We start from the raw sequence: 20,832 nt of genomic DNA on the forward strand, positions 1-20,832 counted from the left end.
GAACAACTTCTGCTGCTGACTGTACCATCCTACATTGATTTATCCCCTCAAAATCCAGGGGTCAAATTTTGCCACTAATAAAATTACTTTGAAGATAAATTTAGACTCTCCTTGGTGATCTAAATCACATTGGTGGGAAGTAAGGGGTCAATAAATAATAGAAATGGTCTGTAATAAATAAAAACCGATTACAAACAAAGCATGACTAACCGTACTAGGTTGCCACCTGAACCCTAGAGTGTATATATAGTATATTTAGAAAGAAAATAAAAACAACTGTTTGAATACCATAGGCAATTCACAAAAATGATGATGAACAGATTGACGGAACTAAATGGATTTATACTACTTTCAGACAATATGCTTTGACTTTATATAATGCAAGATGAAAATGTAACTATTTTATTGACGAAAATAATAATTCGCTCACATCAGACTAATGTTTCAATACTTACGGCATTTTCACGCGGAATAGCACGGTTAGGTGTTGTATTACAGTCTCACAACTTTTCTTAAATATTGCGATCGGTTGATACTATTTACTACTTTTCCTTAAGTTGATATTTATCTGGTCCTATATGTATTTTCTACTATCACTGATTCTTCGGTCGCAATCACAAGTTTCTTTGAAAATTTTGTTTTGGTTTTCGTAAAAACTCGCTGACCGCGCGTTCCTTTGAAGCGTTTTTCAAATGATTAAATTCAAACATGTTTCATGTTTTCATCTTGTTTGTCAAACACAAGGTAAATTATTAATAGGGGTAAAAATATAGGTTTAATCAATAAATTACGAGGGATAGTCATACACGTTTATAATTTTTTGTTTAATTGAATGCGATTTTCAATTTTCTAATTAAAATTATAAAGACGTGTCCAGACAGAGGAGATTAAATCGACCGATTTGATCATAAATGAAATTGGCGGCAATTTCCAATCAACAATTTTAGATTTATGGTGATATTAGAACCCTCTAAATTGAAAAAATGCCCCAAAACGAAAATACTGGCGTCCCAAAATGGTATTCTTGCATCCGCACTCCATTTTATCGGTAATATCGGTCATAATCGGCGGTTTAATTCGGCGAGCCAAATTGGCGTTTGCGTCCGAACGGCCTGATTCGATCGGACAATTTAATCAGATTGGCGAAAAATCTACTCGTCTGGGCACGCCTTACACGAGTGTTACCATAGACAATAACCGTGTGAAAACATATTTTTTGGTAAATTAATTGTAATTAAAATGGCAATACATTTTGCGGCGACAAGCAGGATATCAAAAATATTTTTTCATATAGCAACTGATTGATAGCCATTTTGAAGAGCCTTTTGTTGGTGTTTTGTGAATGTTTTCAAGTAAATTTTGTAATAAACCATTGATATAAAAGTAAATTAACTATTGGAATATCATTGCGGGCTACAAACACCTAATCATTACATGTCATCACTTTGTGTTGTTTGTTTGTGAAGTCGCATTGTGAAAAAAAAAAGAACCGGAAAGTACTCTGCTGTATTAGGTTTTATTTTACATTTAGTGAGAGGTAAATAAGGAACAATAAATCAATCAACCCTTTTGTGGTAGTTATTTAGTGAAGTGTAATTAAACCAAAGCATTTACGTCGCGTGTATTCCTTCGACGTAAATTTGGATTGTCACAAGATGGCCGCCATCGGATGCTCGCTCCGCCGAAACCCGCTCTCAAAGCGCGATGTGTCACCCACGGGCGCCCGCTTGGCCGCCAACATGCTGTGAGCCGGCGTCGGGCGGCGCGCTGCGCTCTCCGGCCCCTTCCGGCGAGGTTCCATTTCGTAAAATGGAATTTCGCTCGAGGCGCCAAAATACGATGGGTGTTGACAGCGCTCCAGTACCGTACCGTTACTCCGACGGCCGATCAAAATAATCGTAGACAAAGATGAGCGAGCCGGAAGACGTCGGAAAGGATGTGTGGAAGCGATGGATACTCGAGGCGATTCGGAAAATACGTTCACAGAAACAGCGGCCGAGCGTGGAGCGCATCTGTCACGCGATCAGGCAGCACCACAATTATCATGAGGACGTGGTCTCCGAGCGCCTGGAGCGGGCCGTGCGCGAGGGCGCCGTGCTGAAAGTGTACAACAAGGGGCAGAGCTCGTACAAGGACCCAGGGGGGTTGCAAAGCAGGACTCTTAGGATAGCACCGGACATCGATGTGTCGCGGGCAGTGGCTAAAGCAGTGCGCGAGTTAGGTGAACGGGACGGTAGTGACTTAAAGACTATAGAGAAACATCTGCAGCAGGCATACCAAGTGACTGTGGACCCTGAAGTTGATGTGCGTACAGTGTTGAAGGCCGCAGCGAAGCGGGCCGTTACTAGGGGGTTGATAACCCACCATCAGGGATTTTATAAGGCTGCGGAGAGACCAAGGGCTGGGTCACATGAGCGAACTCCGAAGCAGAAGAAGAACCAGGAATCAGAAAAGGTAAGAATACTATACTTTCTCTGTTTACTAACATGGTTACTGAGTAAATAATAAGTTTTAATACTACTTCTGCTTGGACAGTTCTGTTTTATCTTTGTTTACATGCTTCCTATATGCTCTTACAGATTTAATTTGGTTTTGGTATTAAAGTACTTATTGGAGTAACTTATTGCAATCCCACAATAAGGTCAACAAATATTAATATCCATCCTCCATCTAATTGATATGAAGCAATTATTATCAATGTGTATTTTTATTTCAAATCCTTAACCTAGAACTTATAATCCATATTTTTATATGACATACCTTTATTCACTGTATTCATTATCTATACTTATATAAAAACAAAATGTATCACATCATAGAAAACTGCTAATAAATTAATACTTTCAGTGCCAAGCACCCCATTTCCAATGCAAAATATAATATTGAAAATGAATGGTCAGCTGACACTGTCAAACAAGAGCCAGACAATATTAAAGAAAGCTGATATAATGAACACAACTAGCATGTTCTTGGCAGTGAATGTGTGCTTACAGTTGACATCTATTACAATAATGTTAGTATTTTTCTGTCAAGATTAAGTTTTGTTACCAAGCAATATTAAAGGCTTTTACAATTTGACGATTTACAAAAGTACTCATTGATAGATACTTTGAGATTTTTTTTCAAGCACTTAATATATAAAACAGTGAAATCATGCTAAGTGAACTATGATTTAGATGTACCAGCATCAGCTGCCTATCTAAAATGAAACAATGCTTATTCATAGGTAGTTTTGTTATGACAGACCAATTGTGAATAAACATAACCTATAACTGATAACAGTTGCATACTTGTTTGTAAACAAACTTATCTTTAGCTTACACATTTACAAATCAAGTATATTATAGGTACAAACTAGTAAAATAAGTTTCTTTTTTCGTACTGTCAAAACGTTTTTGGTACTATGGAATTTATATGAAACACTAGCATGGGACGTCACAATCAAATTTCCTACTCTTTATAGTTTATACGGGTTTCAAAATAGAAATTGTGTCTAAATATAACTGTTGTCTACATTTTTCTATGAATTTTCAGGTGCTGCTTTATTTCATGCATGGTGAAAAATATTTTATTTTCAATACAGTCAAATTCACCCTATTCTCACTTCTTATTCGTTTATAGTTTATCTTTATGGCTCAATCACCATCTTTTGCTTGCTAAAAGGTTCATTTACAATTTAAATAATTCAACATTAATATTACAATTTAAATACAGGTTAAACAGCTCAAATTATCCACCAAAATTTCATGAAAGCATACAAAAACTGTATAGATATCTATGAACATTGTCACTGGCCATAAATTAAGAATTAGATGTCTTTATCAGACAGGATCTTAGTAGTAACCAATTGGGTTTTTGCTTGTTCTCACGGAAGGTTCAATGGCGGGGTCAACGGTCTCAAGTTGATCAAGGTTGTGTTGCATAATGTTCAAATTAGCTACGGACAATCAATCTTATATAGGCATGCTGCATTTCTGATCTGTAACTGCTAAATGAGGAGTGTTTAATAAATTTAAAAGTTCATTTTGCTGAATATTGATGTTGGAGATTTATTTCATTTTAGTGATGTCATACAAAAAGTATTATTTTTTAGTTTGTTTTCATATTGTTACTTTGGACTTATAACGGCAAAACAGGTATATATGATATATTTGTATTTTATGATAACAAACAAGATATATAGTAGCTAGCTAGATGTTTATATTATTGTGAAAAATAGAATATGAATGATGCATGAGCACTAACTCCGCCTTTTGGACGTTTGTATTTTCCTTGTGCAATAAAGATTAAATATATATAATTATTTGAGGAATTGGTATCCAACAACATTCATATTTAGAAACAAATTAGACCTTACAAAGTACCTAGTTCTGATTTTTTCGCAAGCTGTCTAGTTTAAGAACAGGAGGGACTTATTATGATGATAAATCCCTCTGGTGTTGCTGGTGATAATGGACGAAGCTAATTGCTTACCATCAGGGGATTTGGTTCCTTTTTTGCCTCCCAATATTGTAAAAAAAAACTGCGCTGGTGACCTAGCGGTAAGGGCGCGCGGCTTTCAATCCGGAAGTTGCTGCCTACGAAATATCATTTGATATTTACCAGTTGCTTTTCGGTGAAGGAAAACATCGCGAGGAAACCGGACTAATCCCAATAAGGCCTAGTTTCCCATCTGGGTTGGAAGGTCAGATGGCAGTCGCTTTCGTAAAAACTAGTGCCTACGTCAAATCATGGGATTAGTTGTCAAGCGGACCCCAGGCTCCCATGAGCCGTGGCAAAATGCCGGGATAACGCGAGGAAGGATTGTAAAAAAACTACTCTTCAGTTATTATCTGAGATTGATAGTAGTTGCTGACTGACCCCAATAGTGAAAATAATTCCATCATTTAATTACTGATATTTGGTCCTGATGGTCCTGATGATGTGATGATAACACCAGATACAGTAGAGTCCGGTTATAACGACGCCCAAGGGACTGTTGATATTACGTCGTACTAACCGGACGTCGTACAAAACGAACTGCCAATTTTAATGTATTTTTTAATCAAAATAATTACATCATTTTGTATTTATTAATACTTATAAGACAATCAAACAAAAAAGAAAGATTTTTTTTTAAATATTTATTTACGTTAGTATTACGACACCTTGTCTTAAATGGAGAGACTTGTGTGTTTAGAAGAAGCCACTTTTCAAGGTACGCGTACTCACTCGTCATCCGCAAATTACTCGAATCCCGTAGAATAAAAAGTCATAATTCTTGGGGAACTAGTCAAGATGACGTTGTTTTATCACATAGTTCCTATGGCCACCTCCTGTGTCCATCATCAGATCAGCTGGAAGGTACAAAAATATTGCATTGTCACCCAACTTAATTATGTATGTGAAGTTTAAGCTCAATTGAATAATGGGAATTGTTTTATTTAGTTTGCAAGATTACGAAAAGTCACATGACTATTTCATACTGCTCCGTATAGGCAAAAGAGGGAGAGTTGGGTGCGCGGGACGGAGTAAGCTTCTTATCAACAACTTACTTATAAAAACTACGTCGCTCGTCGTTGTAACCGAACTTGACGGACGGATTTTGAGTCAATTTCCGTCGTTAAAAGCGATCGGTCGTTATAAGCGGAGTCGTAATAAACGGTTGTGCTTTCATAGTAACTTGTACTAAAACCAAACAAGTGCCTATAGTTACGTCGCTATAAGCGGTTGGTTGTTATATGCGAAGTCGTACTAACCGGACTCTACTGTAAGTGCAAGTGAATTTTACGGCAATTGCCGTATCAGGAACAATATTAAGATGTGGTTCCATAAGCAACTGCTTTGCTTATTGATTAATCCAGCCCTGTGCCTTGTACCTCATCCTAGTCTTTACTTCCAGAGCCCCGAAGGCTTGCCCATCTGCGCCGAGTGCCTGGGCACGGAGACGCGCAACAGCAGCGGCGAGCCCGAGCCGCTCATCAGCTGCCAGCAGTGCAAGTCCTACGCGCACCCCACGTGCCTCAACCTTCTGGACCACACCACACAGACTACTTTAAAGGTGAGCTAGTTTTATAGCCTTCCACAGTCTTTAAACGTGGGGTTCTCCATACTAAGTGACCTTAAAGCCACGGCCAAGGGTTCATCAGCTGGCATCAGTGCAAGTCTTACGCGCACCCCACGTGCCTCAACCTTCTGGACCACACCACACAGACTACTTTAAAGGTGGGTTTTATAGGGCATTTGGATGTGGGAGCCTTGCACATGGGTCCATACTTTTTGACAGTGTCAAACCATAAGCATGTCCAGTGCGCTGCGTGGCGAGCGATAGTAAGCGGTGCGCATAAATCATGTCCGCTGCTCATGCACTGTTAGTGCTTGAAAATGGAGACCTAGGCTCTCCGAAACATGGCGCGTGAATGACTAAAATAACGTGCGTTAAACCGTAAAATTAGCTTAATGTTAATATGACTCATGACAGTTTTAATTCGAAAACTCGGTTTCTTATGACTCAACAGTTTTAATTCGAAAACAAAGCGCATCGTTCTTAAGCGACATTCCGCTTAAATGCTCCCGTGAAAAGACTTTTTACAATTGTTAATGTTATACTGTTGGCGCCATATTTAATTGTCTGAATAGCCCCATAAATCGTACCATAATTGTATTGGTCATTATTACAAACGCTTTTGGTTCTTAGCTATACAATCGCATGTAAAACAAACAAGACTTGTCGTTCGACTCTCAGCACCTCTAGCACAACTGGCCGCGACAGGCGCGAGAAGAGACAGATCGGCGCGACTTGGCGGCTTGTCGCGTGTTGGCAGCACAACTCACGCGCGAGAGCCGCGACAATCTCGCGATCAGGTGTCACTGTCAGAAAATGACAACGATCGCGACTTTGAACTAAAATCCGTAGCACAACTGCCTATTTTGAGACAAAATATTCTCTCGGCTTTATGTCAATCCGCGAGTTGAAGTCTACGCGACTTTATAACGCGACTCGCTCTCGCGGGTGGTTTGCTTGTACTTTTTTAACTGAACTCATGATAATTATAACTTAAAAACAAGTTTCATATACTATGTAATAATATAATTTGTATAATTACTTATTGCCCTAAGGGATAAGGAAGTATGGAATAATCACTAAATGCGCTTTACGCACTCTTATATCGATTATGCACGGTGATACCTACAAGTACCACAACACACCCATCATGTTTACAACTTTAATTTCAAACAGCTAGCTTGTAGGTACTCAATTAAGTAAATAGGTACATATGTAGGATTTTTTAAATTTCAATTCAGGTTCGTAAGTTTGTAAAAGTAATCCTAAGACTTCCTTACACAAAACTTTCACCAACCTAACAACGGAGCCCGCTTGCTTGTACATAAACGAAGCCGATGAGGTGGGTAGGTACAAATGTTCAAAACAAACTATCCAACTTATTAAGTAAGCCATAGTCTTAGTAGTAGTATTTAGGATCACGGTTAGATGTCTAATTTCAACAATCTCTTACTATTTAGGTACCGTTTGGAACCTTCCTCGACTTCAACAAAACATACCTACATGTGGCCTGTGCCCGCTGCATCGTACTGTAACAGAATGATGTAATACGTGGCTGTAAAAGGATCATGTCCGGCTCAAAATAATGCTTTGTATGAAATATTATCAGTCATCACCCACTAAACCATTCCGTCCCCTGCCAACACCATACCGTGACGTGACTGGACCGACCCGACCAACAATATTTTGAAGGAGTCGTTACGCTCATGTCATAGTCTGCGTAGCATAGGTACATACGGTTATCATATGGTCTACCATATTGAAATTCCTCTAGATCATACCCGCGTTCTAGATGTTTCACTTCATGTTTGACAGGGCCTGATACGATCATGCTATGATACGTTGCTGTCAGCATTAGGTATGAAGTGGGCCTTGGGGAGCTAATCATGGCTTCTAGGAGTTGTAGGTTAGGTAAAAAATACAGGAGTGAAAAAAAAAAAACAATATTTAAATTAATAGTATATTGCTTTGCCTTATATATTCTTGCAATATTCGACTTCTTATTATTAAACCAAATATATTATTAACATCTAGAACCACAATAGAGAAATTGTAAGAATCTTCTTTATTACCCTTGAAAAGTATTTTCTCTCTTCCTTTTTATTCGACATGCGGCGTGTGTGTGAACCTAGCATATCAAGTGCTAGCATCTCAAACTTTTATGAGAGTTCTAGTAGCATCCCTAATAGTTCTACAGTTCTAGATGGTTTTTTTAAATAGTTCTGCTCATTTTCGCGAAAAAAATGAAATTTTAAAATGAGATGCTAACTTCACATTTTTACACTCCAGCATCCCAGCCATTACCCACTCCACAGCCTCGAAATAGCATTTAAATGAAAGATACTCACATTTCTAGACGATATATAATGAGTTCTAGTCAAAACTGTAAAAAATTTTTTTTCATATATGTATGGGACACGAACATGAAAAATAATTCTAGGTAAATTCTGATTAATGCTAAGTTTGAGCAAAAATCCCAGTTTGGACAACCAGCATCTTAGCAGTTCTGGATAGCCAGCTCCCACGTGCACTAGAATAACCACAGTTCTATCTTCTAGAAGAAAATTTGACAGAGTTTTGATAGAATATCTGCGAAAATAGTCTCAAAATCGAGTAAATGCTAAGTTCTCAGCGTAGCATCCCAGCCAATGCAGGTCTGATACCCAGCATCTCAGCAGTTCTGGATAGCTAGCTCCGTAGTGCTCTAGAATAACCACAGTTCTATCTTCTAGAAGGAAATTTGACAGAGTTTTGATAGACTATCTCTGAAAATAGTCTCGTAATCGAGTAAATGCTAAGTTCTGAGCGTAGCATCCCAGCCAATGCAGGTCTCATACCCAGCATCTCAGCAATTCTGGATAGGCAGCTTCCTAGTGCACTAGAATAATCACAGTTCTATCTTCTAGAACGAAATTTGGCAGAGTTTTGGAGGATTATGTTTGAAATAGTCTCGAAATTGAGAAATAGCTAAGTTCGGAGCTTAGCATCCCAGCCAATGCGGGCTAGATACCTAGCATCTCAGCAGTTCTGGATAGCAAGCACCCTAGTACATTAGAATACATGCAGTTCTATCTTCTAGAACAAAATTTGGCAAAGTTTTGAAAGATAGTCTTTCAAAACTCCAAAAAAGTATCGAAATCGAGGAATTGCTAAGTTCTGAGCTTGGCATCCCAGCCAATGCAGGTCTAATACCCAGCATCTCAGCATTTCTGGATAGCCAGCTCCCTAGAGCACTAGAATAACCACAGTTCTATCTTCTAGAAGGAAATTTGACAGAGTTTTGATAGACTATCTCCGAAAATAGTCTCGAAATCGAGTAAATGCTAAGTTCTGAGCATAGCATCCCAGCCAATGCAGGTCTGATACCCAGCATCTCAGCAGTTCTGGATAGGCAGCTCCCTAGTGCACTAGAATAACCATAGTTTTATCTTCTAGAACGAAATTTGGCAGAGTTTTAGAGGATTATGTTTGAAATAGTCTCGAAATCGAGAAATAGCTAAGTTCGGAGTTTAGCATCCCAGCCAATGCGGGCTAGATACCTAGCATCTCAGCAGTTCTGGATAGCAAGCACCCTAGTGCATTAGAATACATGCAGTTCTATCTTCTAGAACGAAATTTGGCAAAGTTTTGAAAGATAGTCTTTCAAAACTACAAAAAAGTATCGAAATCGAGGAATTGCTAAGTTCTGAGCTTGGCATCCCAGCCAATGCAGGTCAGAAACCCAGCATCTCAGAAGTTCTGGATAGCCAGCTCCCTAGAGCACTAGAATAACCACAGTTCTATCTTCTAGAAGGAAATTTGACAGAGTTTTGACAGACTATGTCCGACAATAGTCTCGAAATCGAGTAACTGCTAAGTTCGGAGCTGGCATCCCAGCCAATGCAGGTCGGACACCCAGCATTTCAGCAGTTCTGGATAGCCAGCTTTTTAGAGTACTAGAATAACCACAGTTCTATCTTTTAGAAGGAAACTTGACAGAGTTCTGATAGACTATGTCCGAAAATAGTATCGAAATCGAGTAAATGCTAAGTACTGAGCGTAGCATCCCAGCCAATGCAGGTCTGATACCCAGCGTCTCAGCAATTCTGGATAGCCAGTTCTCTAGTGCACTAAAATAACCACAGTTCTATCTTCTAGAAGGAAATTTGGCAGAGTTTTGGAAGATTATGTTTGTAATAGTCTCGAAATCGAGAAATAGCTAAGTTCGGAGCTTAGCATCCCAGCCAATGCGGGCTAGATACCCAGCTTCTCAGCAGTTCTGGATAGCTAGCTCCGTAGTGCTCTAGAATAACTACAGTTCTATCTTCTAGAAGGAAATTTGACAGAGTTTTGATACACTATCTCCGAAAATAGTCTCGAAATCGAGTAAATGCTAAGTTCTGAGCGTAGCATCCCAGCCAATGCAGGTCTGATACCCAGCATCTCAGCAGTTCTGGATAGGCAGCTCCCTAGTGCACTAGAATAACTACAGTTCTATCTTCTAGACGGAAATTTGGAAGAGTTTTGATAGACTATCTCCGAAAATAGTCTCGAAATCGAGTAAATGCTAAGTTCTGAGCGTAGCATCCCAGCCAATGCAGGTCTGATACCCAGCATCTCAGCAGTTCTGGATAGCAAGCATCCTAGTGAATTAGAATACATGCAGTTCTATCTTCTAGAACGAAATTTAGCAAAGCTTTGAAAGATAGTCTTTCAAAACTCCGAAAAAAGTATCGAAATCGATGAATTGCTAAGTTCTGAGCTTGGCATCGCAGCCAATGCAGGTCAGACACCCAGCATCTCAGCAGTTCTGGATAGCCAGCTCCCTAGAGCACTAGAATAACCACAGTTCTATCTTCTAGAAGGAAATTTGACAGAGTTTTGATAGACTATGTCCGGACATAGTATCGAAGTCTCGAAATCGACTAAATGCTAAGTTGTGAGCTTAGCATCCCAGCTAATGCAGGTCTGATACCCAGCATCTCAGCAGTTCTGGATAGCTAGCTCCGTAGTGCTCTAGAATAACTACAGTTCTATCTTCTAGAAGGAAATTTGACAGAATTTTGATAGACTATCTCCGAAAATAGTCTCGAAATCGAGTAAATGCTAAGTTCTGAGCGTAGCATCCCAGCCAATGCAGGTCTGATACCCAGCATCTCAGCAGTTCTGGATAGGCAGCTCCCTAGTGCACTAGAATAACCATAGTTCTATCTTCTAGAACGAAATTTGGCAGAGTTTTGGAGGATTATGTTTGAAATAGTCTCGAAATCGAGAAATAGCTAAGTTCGGAGCTTAGCATCCCAGCCAATGCGGGCTAGATACCTAGCATCTCAGCAGTTATGGATAGCAAGCACCCTAGTGAATTGGAATACATGCAGTTCTATCTTCTAGAACGAAATCTGGCAAAGTTTTGAAAGATAGTCTTTCAAAACTCCGAAAAAAGTATCGAAATCGAGGAATTGCTAAGTTCTGAGCTTGGCTTCCCAGCTCATGCAAGTCAGACACCCAGCATCACAGCAGTTCTGAATAGCCAGCTCCTGAGAGCACTAGAATAACCACAGTTCTATCTTCTAGAAGGAAATTTGACAGATTTTTGATAGACTATGTCCGGAAATAGTATCGAAGTCTCGAAATCGACTAAATGCTAAGTTGTGAGCTTAGCATCCCAGCTAATGCAGGTCTGATACCCAGCATCTCAGCAGTTCTGGATAGCTAGCTCCGTAGTGCTCTATAATAAATACAGTTCTATCTTCTAGAAGGAAATTTGACAGAGTTTTGATAGACTATCTCCGAAAATAGTCTCGAAATCGAGTAAATGCTAAATGCTGAGCGTAGCATCCCAGCCAATGCGGGTTAGATACCTGTCATCTCAGCAGTTCTGGATAGCAAGCACCCTAGTGCATTAAAATACATGCGGTTCTATCTTCTAGAACGAAATTTGGCAAAGTTTTGAAAGATAGTCTTTCAAAACTCCAAAAAAGTATTTTAATCGAGGAATTGCTAAGTTCTGAGCGTAGCATCCCAGCCAATGCAAGTCTGATACCCAGCATCTCAGCAGTTCTGGATAGTCAGCTCTCTAGAGCACTAGAATAACCACAGTTCTATCTTCTAGAAGGAAATTTGACAGAGTTTGGATAGACTATCTCCGAAAATAGTCTCGAAATCGAGTAAATGCTAAGTTCTGAGCGTAGCATCCCAGCCAATGCAGGTCTGATACCCAGCATCTCAGCAATTCTGGATAGGCAGCTCCCTAGTGCACTAGGATAACCACAGTTCTATCTTCTAGAACGAAATTTGGCAGAGTTTTGGAGGATTTTGTTTGAAATAGTCTGAAATTCGAGAAATGGCAAAGTTCTGAGCTAGCATCCCAGCCAATGCGGGTCAGACACCCACCATCTCAGCAGTTCTTGATAGCCTATAATCGTTAGGTCACGAGTAGTTACATCGGTCATTTTGGTTCTTACGTAAAATTCTATTTTGCATGTGCACTTGATGATAAGATTGTTTAAAAATACCCCTTTTGTGCCGGTCATGGGTTTGATGTTTTCGCATGGTAAAACTCATAAATAAAATAAAGAAAACACATGACACATTCATACTTGCTAGACAAATTATTTTGTAAGTAACATGTTGCACAATGTACTAAACTATAGTACATTGTGCAACATGGGGCGTAAGTTGAATATTGCAAACGAGAGTAAGTATAGACTCGAGTTTGCAATATTATTACGCCCCGAGTTACACACAATGTTTTTCATCACACTTGCGATACAAAAATTAAGTATAAAGACAAAAAACCGGCCAAGTGCGAGTCGGACTCGCACACACACGAAGGGTTCCGTACCATTATCTATAAAAACGGTCACCCATCCAAGTACTGACCCCGCCCGACGTTGCTTAACTTCGGTCAAAAATGACGTTTGTTGTATGGGAGCCCCACTTAAATCTTTATTTTATTCTGTTTTTAGTATTTATTGTTATAGCGGCAACAGAAATACATCATCTGAGAAAATTTCAGCTGTAGCTAGCTATCACAGATCACGAGATACAGCCTGGTGACAGACGGAAACATGGACGGACGGCCGGACAGCGGAGTCTTAGTAATAGGGTCCCGTTTTACCCTTTGGGTACGGAACCCTAAAAACTGTTAATTATGGCACTAGAAACTTCATAACTCCCTAGGGAGAACGCTTTTTCTATAACTCCCGCTAAACCTGCGTGCAATTCCACATTTACTGAGCGAGTGTGATGAAAAATAATATAGTATAACAAACCTTCATAAACAAAATATCCGCGATTAAGTAAAAACTGCTACGATATAATTACGATAAACCGAGTCTCCCTTACATATATTATATACAAGACCACGTAGGTACCTTGATTCTTTACATAATGAAATAATGAATGAGACACCAAAAAACGTATATAGTATGCTTCTGTGAAACGATGTAATAAAATAAAACATATTATCAATATGTAGAGTCCACATTTAAAGGCACAAACCGCCACGTAGCCATCAGGTCCGGCGTCGTGGGTTGTAAACGTTATTGTTGTGTGTTGATTTTCTTTTGTTTCATTTCGGGAAACGAATTAGAGATGCACTAGATATGAAATACCTAGTAAAGATATGTGACGATCCACGGAAAAAGGTACCATTGCCACGGCTGAATATTGGAACGGCGTTAATAATAGCGTAAGCGCCAGCCGCCATAAGGTACGTTTAGCCGTGGAACGTCACATATATTTACTATTTCATATCTAGTGGATCTCTAATTCATTTCCCGAATCGCGCCGTATGAGTATATCGCGAACATACAGACATAGCGACGCGGCGGCGGGAGACATTGTTTTTAACAAGCTTTTATTAGGTCGACCTGTATGTAACTAACTATGTAATGGAATCTAAAGTAACTAATTTAACCATCTTCGAAGGATCGTAGCGTCATGAAAATTGGCAGCTGTATGTAGTTCTGATGACAATAGAATAATATGGTACTGTCGAACTGATCTGATGATGGAGACAGGAGGTGGCCATAGGAACTCTCGACCTGTATGTAACTAACTATGTAATGGAATCTAAGGTAACTAATTTAACCATCTTCCAAGGATCGTAGCGTCATGAAAATTGGCAGCTGTATGTAGTTCTGATGACAATACAATAATATGGTACTGTCGAACTGATCTGATGATGGAGACAGGAGGTGGCCATAGGAACTCTGTGATGAAACAACGCAACCTAATTGTGTTAGGGGTTTTTAGAATTGTCTCGATGAGTTTTAGTTGTCTGTTTTCGAATTTTCCGAACTTAGCTATTTCTCGATGTAGAGACTATTTTCGGACATAGTCTATTCAAACTCTGTCAAATTTCCTTCTAGAAGATAGAACTGTGGTTATTCTAGTGCTCTAGAAAGCTGCCTATCCAGAAATGCTGAGATGCTGGGTATCATACCTGCATTGGATGGGATGCTACGCTCAGAACTTAGCATTTACTCGATTTTGAGACTATTTTCGGAGATAGTCTATCAAAACTCTGTCAAATTTCCTTCTAGAAGATAGAACTGTGGTTATTCTAGTGCTCTAGGGAGCTGGCTATCCAGAAATGCTGAGATGCTGGGTATTATATCTGCATTGGCTGGGATGCCAAGCTCAGAACTTAGCAATTCCTCGATTTCGATACTTTTTTGGAGTTTTGAAAGACTATCTTTCAAAACTTTGCCAAATTTAGTTCTAGGAGATAGAACTGCATGTATTTTAATGCACTTGGGTGCTTGCTATACAGAACTGCTGAGATGCTAGGTATCTAGCTCGCATTGGCTGGGATGCTAAACTCCGAACTTAGCTATTTCTCGATTTCGAGACTATTTCAAACATAATCTTCCATAACTCTGCCAAATTTCCTTCTAGAAGATAGAACTGTGGTTATTTTAGTGCACTAGGGAACTGGCTATCCAGAATTGCTGAGATGCTGGGTATCAGACCTGCATTGGCTGGGATGCTACGCTCAGAACTTAGCATTTACTCGATTTCGATACTATTTTCGGACATAGTCTATCAGAACTCTGTCAAGTTTCCTTCTAGAAGATAGAACTGTGGTTATTCTAGTACTCTAGGGAGCTGGCTATCCAGAACTGCTGAAATGCTGGGTGTCTGACCTGCATTGGCTGGGATGCCAGCTCCGAACTTAGCAGTTACTCGATTTCTAGACTATTGTCGTACATAGTCTGTCAAAACTCTGTCAAATTTCATTCTAGAAGTTAGAACTTTGGTTATTCTAGTGCTCTAGGGAGCTGGCTATCCAGAACTTCATAGATGCTGGGTTTCTGACCTGCATTGGCTGGGATGCCAAGCTCAGAACTTAGCAATTACTCGATTTCGATACTTTTTTGTAGTTTTGAAAGACTATCTTTCAAAACTTTGCCAAATTTTGTTCTAGAAGATAGAACTGCATGTATTCTAATGTACTAGGGCGCTTGCTATCCAGAACTGCTGAGATGCTAGGTATCTAGCCCGCATTGGCTGGGATGCTAAGCTCCGAACTTAGCTATTTCTCAATTTCGAGACTATTTCAAACATAATCCTCCAAAACTCTGCCAAATTTCGTTCTAGAAGATAGAATTGTGATTATTCTAGTGCACTAGGAAGCTGCCTATCCAGAATTGCTGAGATGCTGGGTATGAGACCTGCATTGGCTGGGATGCTACGCTCAGAACTTAGCATTTACTCGATTACGAGACTATTTTCAGAGATAGTCTATCAAAACTCTGTCAAATTTCCTTCTAGAAGATAGAACTGTGGTTATTCTAGTGCTCTAAAAAGCTGGCTATCCAGAGTTGCTGAGATGCTGGGTATCAGACCTGCATTGGCTGGGATGCTACGCTCAGAACTTAGCATTTACTCGATTTCGAGACTATTTTCGGAGATAGTGTATCAAAACTCTGTCAAATTTCCTTCTAGAAGATAGAACTGTAGTTATTCTAGAGCACTACGGAGCTAGCTATCCAGAACTGCTGAGATGCTGGGTATCAGACCTGCATTGGCTGGGATGCCAAGCTCAGAACTTAGCAATTCCTCGATTTCGATACTTTTTTCGGAATTTTGAAATACTATCTTTCAAAACTTTGCCAAATTTCGTTCTAGAAGATAGAACTGCATGTATTCTAATGTACTAAGGTGCTTGCTATCCAGAACTGCTGAGATGCTAGGTATCTAGCCCGCATTGGCTGGGATGCTAAGCTCCGAACTTAGCTATTTCTCGATTTCGAGACTATTTCAAACATAATCCTCCAAAACTCTGCCAAATTTCGTTCTAGAAGATAGAACTATGGTTATTCTAGTGAACTAGGGAGCTGCCTATCCAGAACTGCTGAGATGCTGGGTATCAGACCTGCATTAGCTGGGATGCTAAGCTCACAACTTAGCATTTAGACGATTTCGAGACTTCGATACTATGTCCGGACATAGTCTATCAAAACTCTGTCAAATTTCCTTCTAGAAGATAGAACTATGGTTATTCTAGTGCTCTAAGGAGCTGGCTATCCAGAACTGCTGAGATGCTGGGTGTTTGACCTACATTGGCTGGGATGCCAAGCTCAGAACTTAGCAATTCCTCGATTTCGATACTTTTTTCGGAATTTTGAAATACTATCTTTCAAAACTTTGCCAAATTTCGTTCTAGAAGATAGAACTGCATGTATTCTAATTCACTAGGGTGCTTGCTATCCAGAACTGCTGAGATGCTAGGTATCTAGCCCGCATTGGCTGGGATGCTAAGCTCCGAACTTAGCTATTTCTCGATTTCGAGACTATTTCAAACATAATCCTCTAAAACTCTGCCAAATTTCGTTCTAGAAGATAGAACTATGGTTATTCTAGTGCACTATGAAGCTGCCTATCCAGAACTGCTGAGATGCTGGGTATCAGACCAGCATTGGCTGGGATGCTATGCTCAGAACTTAGCATTTACTCGATTTCGAGACTATTTTCGGAGATAGTGTATCAAAACTCTGTCAAATTTCATTCTAGAAGATAGAACTGTAGTTATTCTAGAGCACTACGGAGCTAGCTATCCAGAACTGCTGAGATGCTGGGTATCAGACCTGCATTAGCTGGGATGCTAAGCTCACAACTTAGTATTTAGACGATTTCGAGACTTCGATACTATGTCCGGACATAGTCTATCAAAACTCTGTCAAATTTCCTTCTAGAAGATAGAACTGTGGTTATTCTAGTGCTCTAGGGAGCTGGCTATCCAGAACTGCTGAGATGCTGGGTGCTTGACCTGCATTGGCTGGGATGCCAAGCTCAGAACTTAGCAATTCCTCGATTTCGATACGTTTTTGTAGTTTTGAAAGACTATCTTTCAAAACTTTGCCAAATTTCGTTCTAGAAGATAGAACTGCATGTTATCTAATGTACTAGGGTGCTTGCTATCCAGAACTGCTGAAATGCTAGGTATCTAGCCCGCATTGGCTGGGATGCTAAGCTCCGAACTTAGCTATTTCTCGATTTCGAGACTATTTCAAACATAATCCTCCAAAACTCTGCCAAATTTCCTTCTAGAAGATAGAACTGTGATTATTCTAGTGCACTAGGGAGCTGCCTATCCAGAACTGCTGAGATGCTGGGTATCAGACCTGCATTGGCTGGGATGCTACGCTCAGAACTTAGCATTTACTCGATTTCGATACTATTTTCGGACATAGTCTATCAGAACTCTGTCAAGTTTCCTTCTAGAAGATAGAACTGTGGTTATTCTAGTACTCTAGGGAGCTGGCTATCCAGAACTGCTGAAATGCTGGGTGTCTGACCTGCATTGGCTGGGATGCCAGCTCCGAACTTAGCAGTTACTCGATTTCTAGACTATTGTCGTACATAGTCTGTCAAAACTCTGTCAAATTTCATTCTAGAAGATAGAACTGTGGTTATTCTAGTGCTCTAGGGAGCTGGCTATCCAGAACTTCATAGATGCTGGGTTTCTGACCTGCATTGGCTGGGATGCCAAGCTCAGAACTTAGCAATTACTCGATTTCGATACTTTTTTGTAGTTTTGAAAGACTATCTTTCAAAACTTTGCCAAATTTTGTTCTAGAAGATAGAACTGCATGTATTCTAATGTACTAGGGCGCTTGCTATCCAGAACTGCTGAGATGCTAGGTATCTAGCCCGCATTGGCTGGGATGCTAAGCTCCGAACTTAGCTATTTCTCAATTTCGAGACTATTTCAAACATAATCCTCCAAAACTCTGCCAAATTTCGTTCTAGAAGATAGAATTGTGATTATTCTAGTGCACTAGGAAGCTGCCTATCCAGAATTGCTGAGATGCTGGGTATCATACCTGCATTGGCTGGGATGCTACGCTCAGAACTTAGCATTTACTCGATTTCGAGACTATTTTCGGAGATAGTGTATCAAAACTCTGTCAAATTACCTTCTAGAAGATAGAACTGTAGTTATTCTAGAGCACTACAGAGCTAGCTATCCAGAACTGCTGAGATGCTGGGTATCAGACCTGCATTAGCTGGGATGCTAAGCTCACAACTTAGCATTTAGTCGATTTCGAGACTTCGATACTATGTCCGGACATAGTCTAGCAAAACTCTGTCAAATTTCCTTCTAGAAGATAGAACTGTGGTTATTCTTGTGCTCTAGGGAGCTGGCTATCTAGAACAGCTGAGATGCTGGGTGTTTGACCTGCATTGGCTGGGATGCCAAGCTCAGAACTTAGCAATTCCTCGATTTCGATACTTTTTTCGGAATTTTGAAATACTATCTTTCAAAACTTTGCCAAATTTCGTTCTAGAAGATAGAACTGCATGTATTCTAATTCACTAGGGTGCTTGCTATCTAGAACTGCTGAGATGCTAGGTATCTAGCCCGCATTGGCTGGGATGCTAAGCTCCGAACTTAGCTATTTCTCGATTTCGAGACTATTTTAAACATAATCCTCCAAAACTCTGCCAAATTTCCTTCTAGAAGATAGAACTGTGATTATTCTAGTGCACTAGGGAGCTGCCTATCCAGAACTGCTGAGATGCTGGGTATCATACCGGCATTGGCTGGGATGCTAAGCTCACAACTTAGCATTTAGTCGATTTCGAGACTTCGATACTATGTCCGGACATAGTCTAGCAAAACTCTGTCAAATTTCCTTCTAGAAGATAGAACTGTGGTTATTCTTGTGCTCTAGGGAGCTGGCTATCCAGAACTGCTGAGATGCTGGGTGTTTGACCTGCATTGGCTGGGATGCCAAGCTCAGAACTTAGCAATTCCTCGATTTCGATACTTTTTTCGGAATTTTGAAATACTATCTTTCAAAACTTTGCCAAATTTCGTTCTAGAAGATAGAACTGCATGTATTCTAATTCACTAGGGTGCTTGCTATCCAGAACTGCTGAGATGCTAGGTATCTAGCCCGCATTGGCTGGGATGCTAAGCTCCGAACTTAGCTATTTCTCGATTTCGAGACTATTTCAAACATAATCCTCCAAAACTCTGCCAAATTTCGTTCTAGAAGATAGAACTGTAGTTATTCTAGAGCACTACGGAGCTAGCTATCCAGAACTGCTGAGATGCTGGGTATCCGACCTGCATTGGCTGGGATGCTACGCTCAGAACTTAGCATTTACTCGATTTCGAGACTATTTTCGGAGATAGTGTATCAAAACTCTGTCAAATTTCCTTCTAGAAGATAGAACTGTAGTTATTCTAGAACACTACGGAGCTAGCTATCCAGAACTGCTGAGATGCTGGGTATCAGACCTGCATTAGCTGGGATGCTAAGCTCACAACTTAGCATTTAGTCGATTTCGAGACTTCGATACTATGTCCGGACATAGTCTAGCAAAACTCTGTCAAATTTCCTTCTAGAAGATAGAACTGTGGTTATTCTTGTGCTCTAGGGAGCTGGCTATCCAGAACTGCTGAGATGCTGGGTGTTTGACCTGCATTGGCTGGGATGCCAAGCTCAGAACTTAGCAATTCCTCGATTTCGATACTTTTTTCGGAATTTTGAAATACTATCTTTCAAAACTTTGCCAAATTTCGTTCTAGAAGATAGAACTGCATGTATTCTAATTCACTAGGGTGCTTGCTATCCAGAACTGCTGAGATGCTAGGTATCTAGCCCGCATTGGCTGGGATGCTAAGCTCCGAACTTAGCTATTTCTCGATTTCGAGACTATTTCAAACATAACCCTCCAAAACTCTGCCAAATTTCGTTCTAGAAGATAGAACTATGGTTATTCTAGTGCACTAGGGAGCTGCCTATCCAGAACTGCTGAGATGCTGGGTATCAGACCTGCATTGGCTGGGATGCTATGCTCAGAACTTAGCATTTACTCGATTTCGAGACTATTTTCGGAGATAGTCTATCAAAACTCTGTCAAATTTCCTTCTAGAAGATAGAACTGTAGTTATTCTAGAGCACTACGGAGCTAGCTATCCAGAACTGCTGAGATGCTGGGTATCCGACCTGCATTGGCTGGGATGCTACGCTCAGAACTTAGCATTTACTCGATTTCGAGACTATTTTCGGAGATAGTGTATCAAAACTCTGTCAAATTTCCTTCTAGAAGATAGAACTGTAGTTATTCTAGAACACTACGGAGCTAGCTATCCAGAACTGCTGAGATGCTGGGTATCAGACCTGCATTAGCTGGGATGCTAAGCTCACAACTTAGCATTTAGTCGATTTCGAGACTTCGATACTATGTCCGGACATAGTCTAGCAAAACTCTGTCAAATTTCCTTCTAGAAGATAGAACTGTGGTTATTCTTGTGCTCTAGGGAGCTGGCTATCCAGAACTGCTGA

The 20,832-nt window shown here is 40.1% G+C and overlaps 1 protein-coding gene across 1 annotated transcript in view; it reads left to right on the plus strand.

Moving 5' to 3' along the window:
- Positions 1-1,272: 1,272 nt before the first annotated feature.
- The window catches only part of LOC134797323 (uncharacterized), a 59,340-nt gene continuing 39,780 nt past the window's right edge, over positions 1,273-20,832 (plus strand). The window contains exons 1-2 of the mRNA XM_063769546.1: positions 1,273-2,454; positions 5,882-6,040. Of these exons, the coding sequence (XP_063625616.1) occupies positions 1,909-2,454; positions 5,882-6,040 (705 nt within the window). The 5' untranslated portion in view covers positions 1,273-1,908. The remainder of the gene's footprint in view (positions 2,455-5,881; positions 6,041-20,832) is intronic.

The sequence above is a fragment of the Cydia splendana genome, chromosome 15 (genome assembly GCF_910591565.1).
Source record: "Cydia splendana chromosome 15, ilCydSple1.2, whole genome shotgun sequence".
NCBI lineage: Eukaryota > Metazoa > Arthropoda > Insecta > Lepidoptera > Tortricidae > Cydia > Cydia splendana.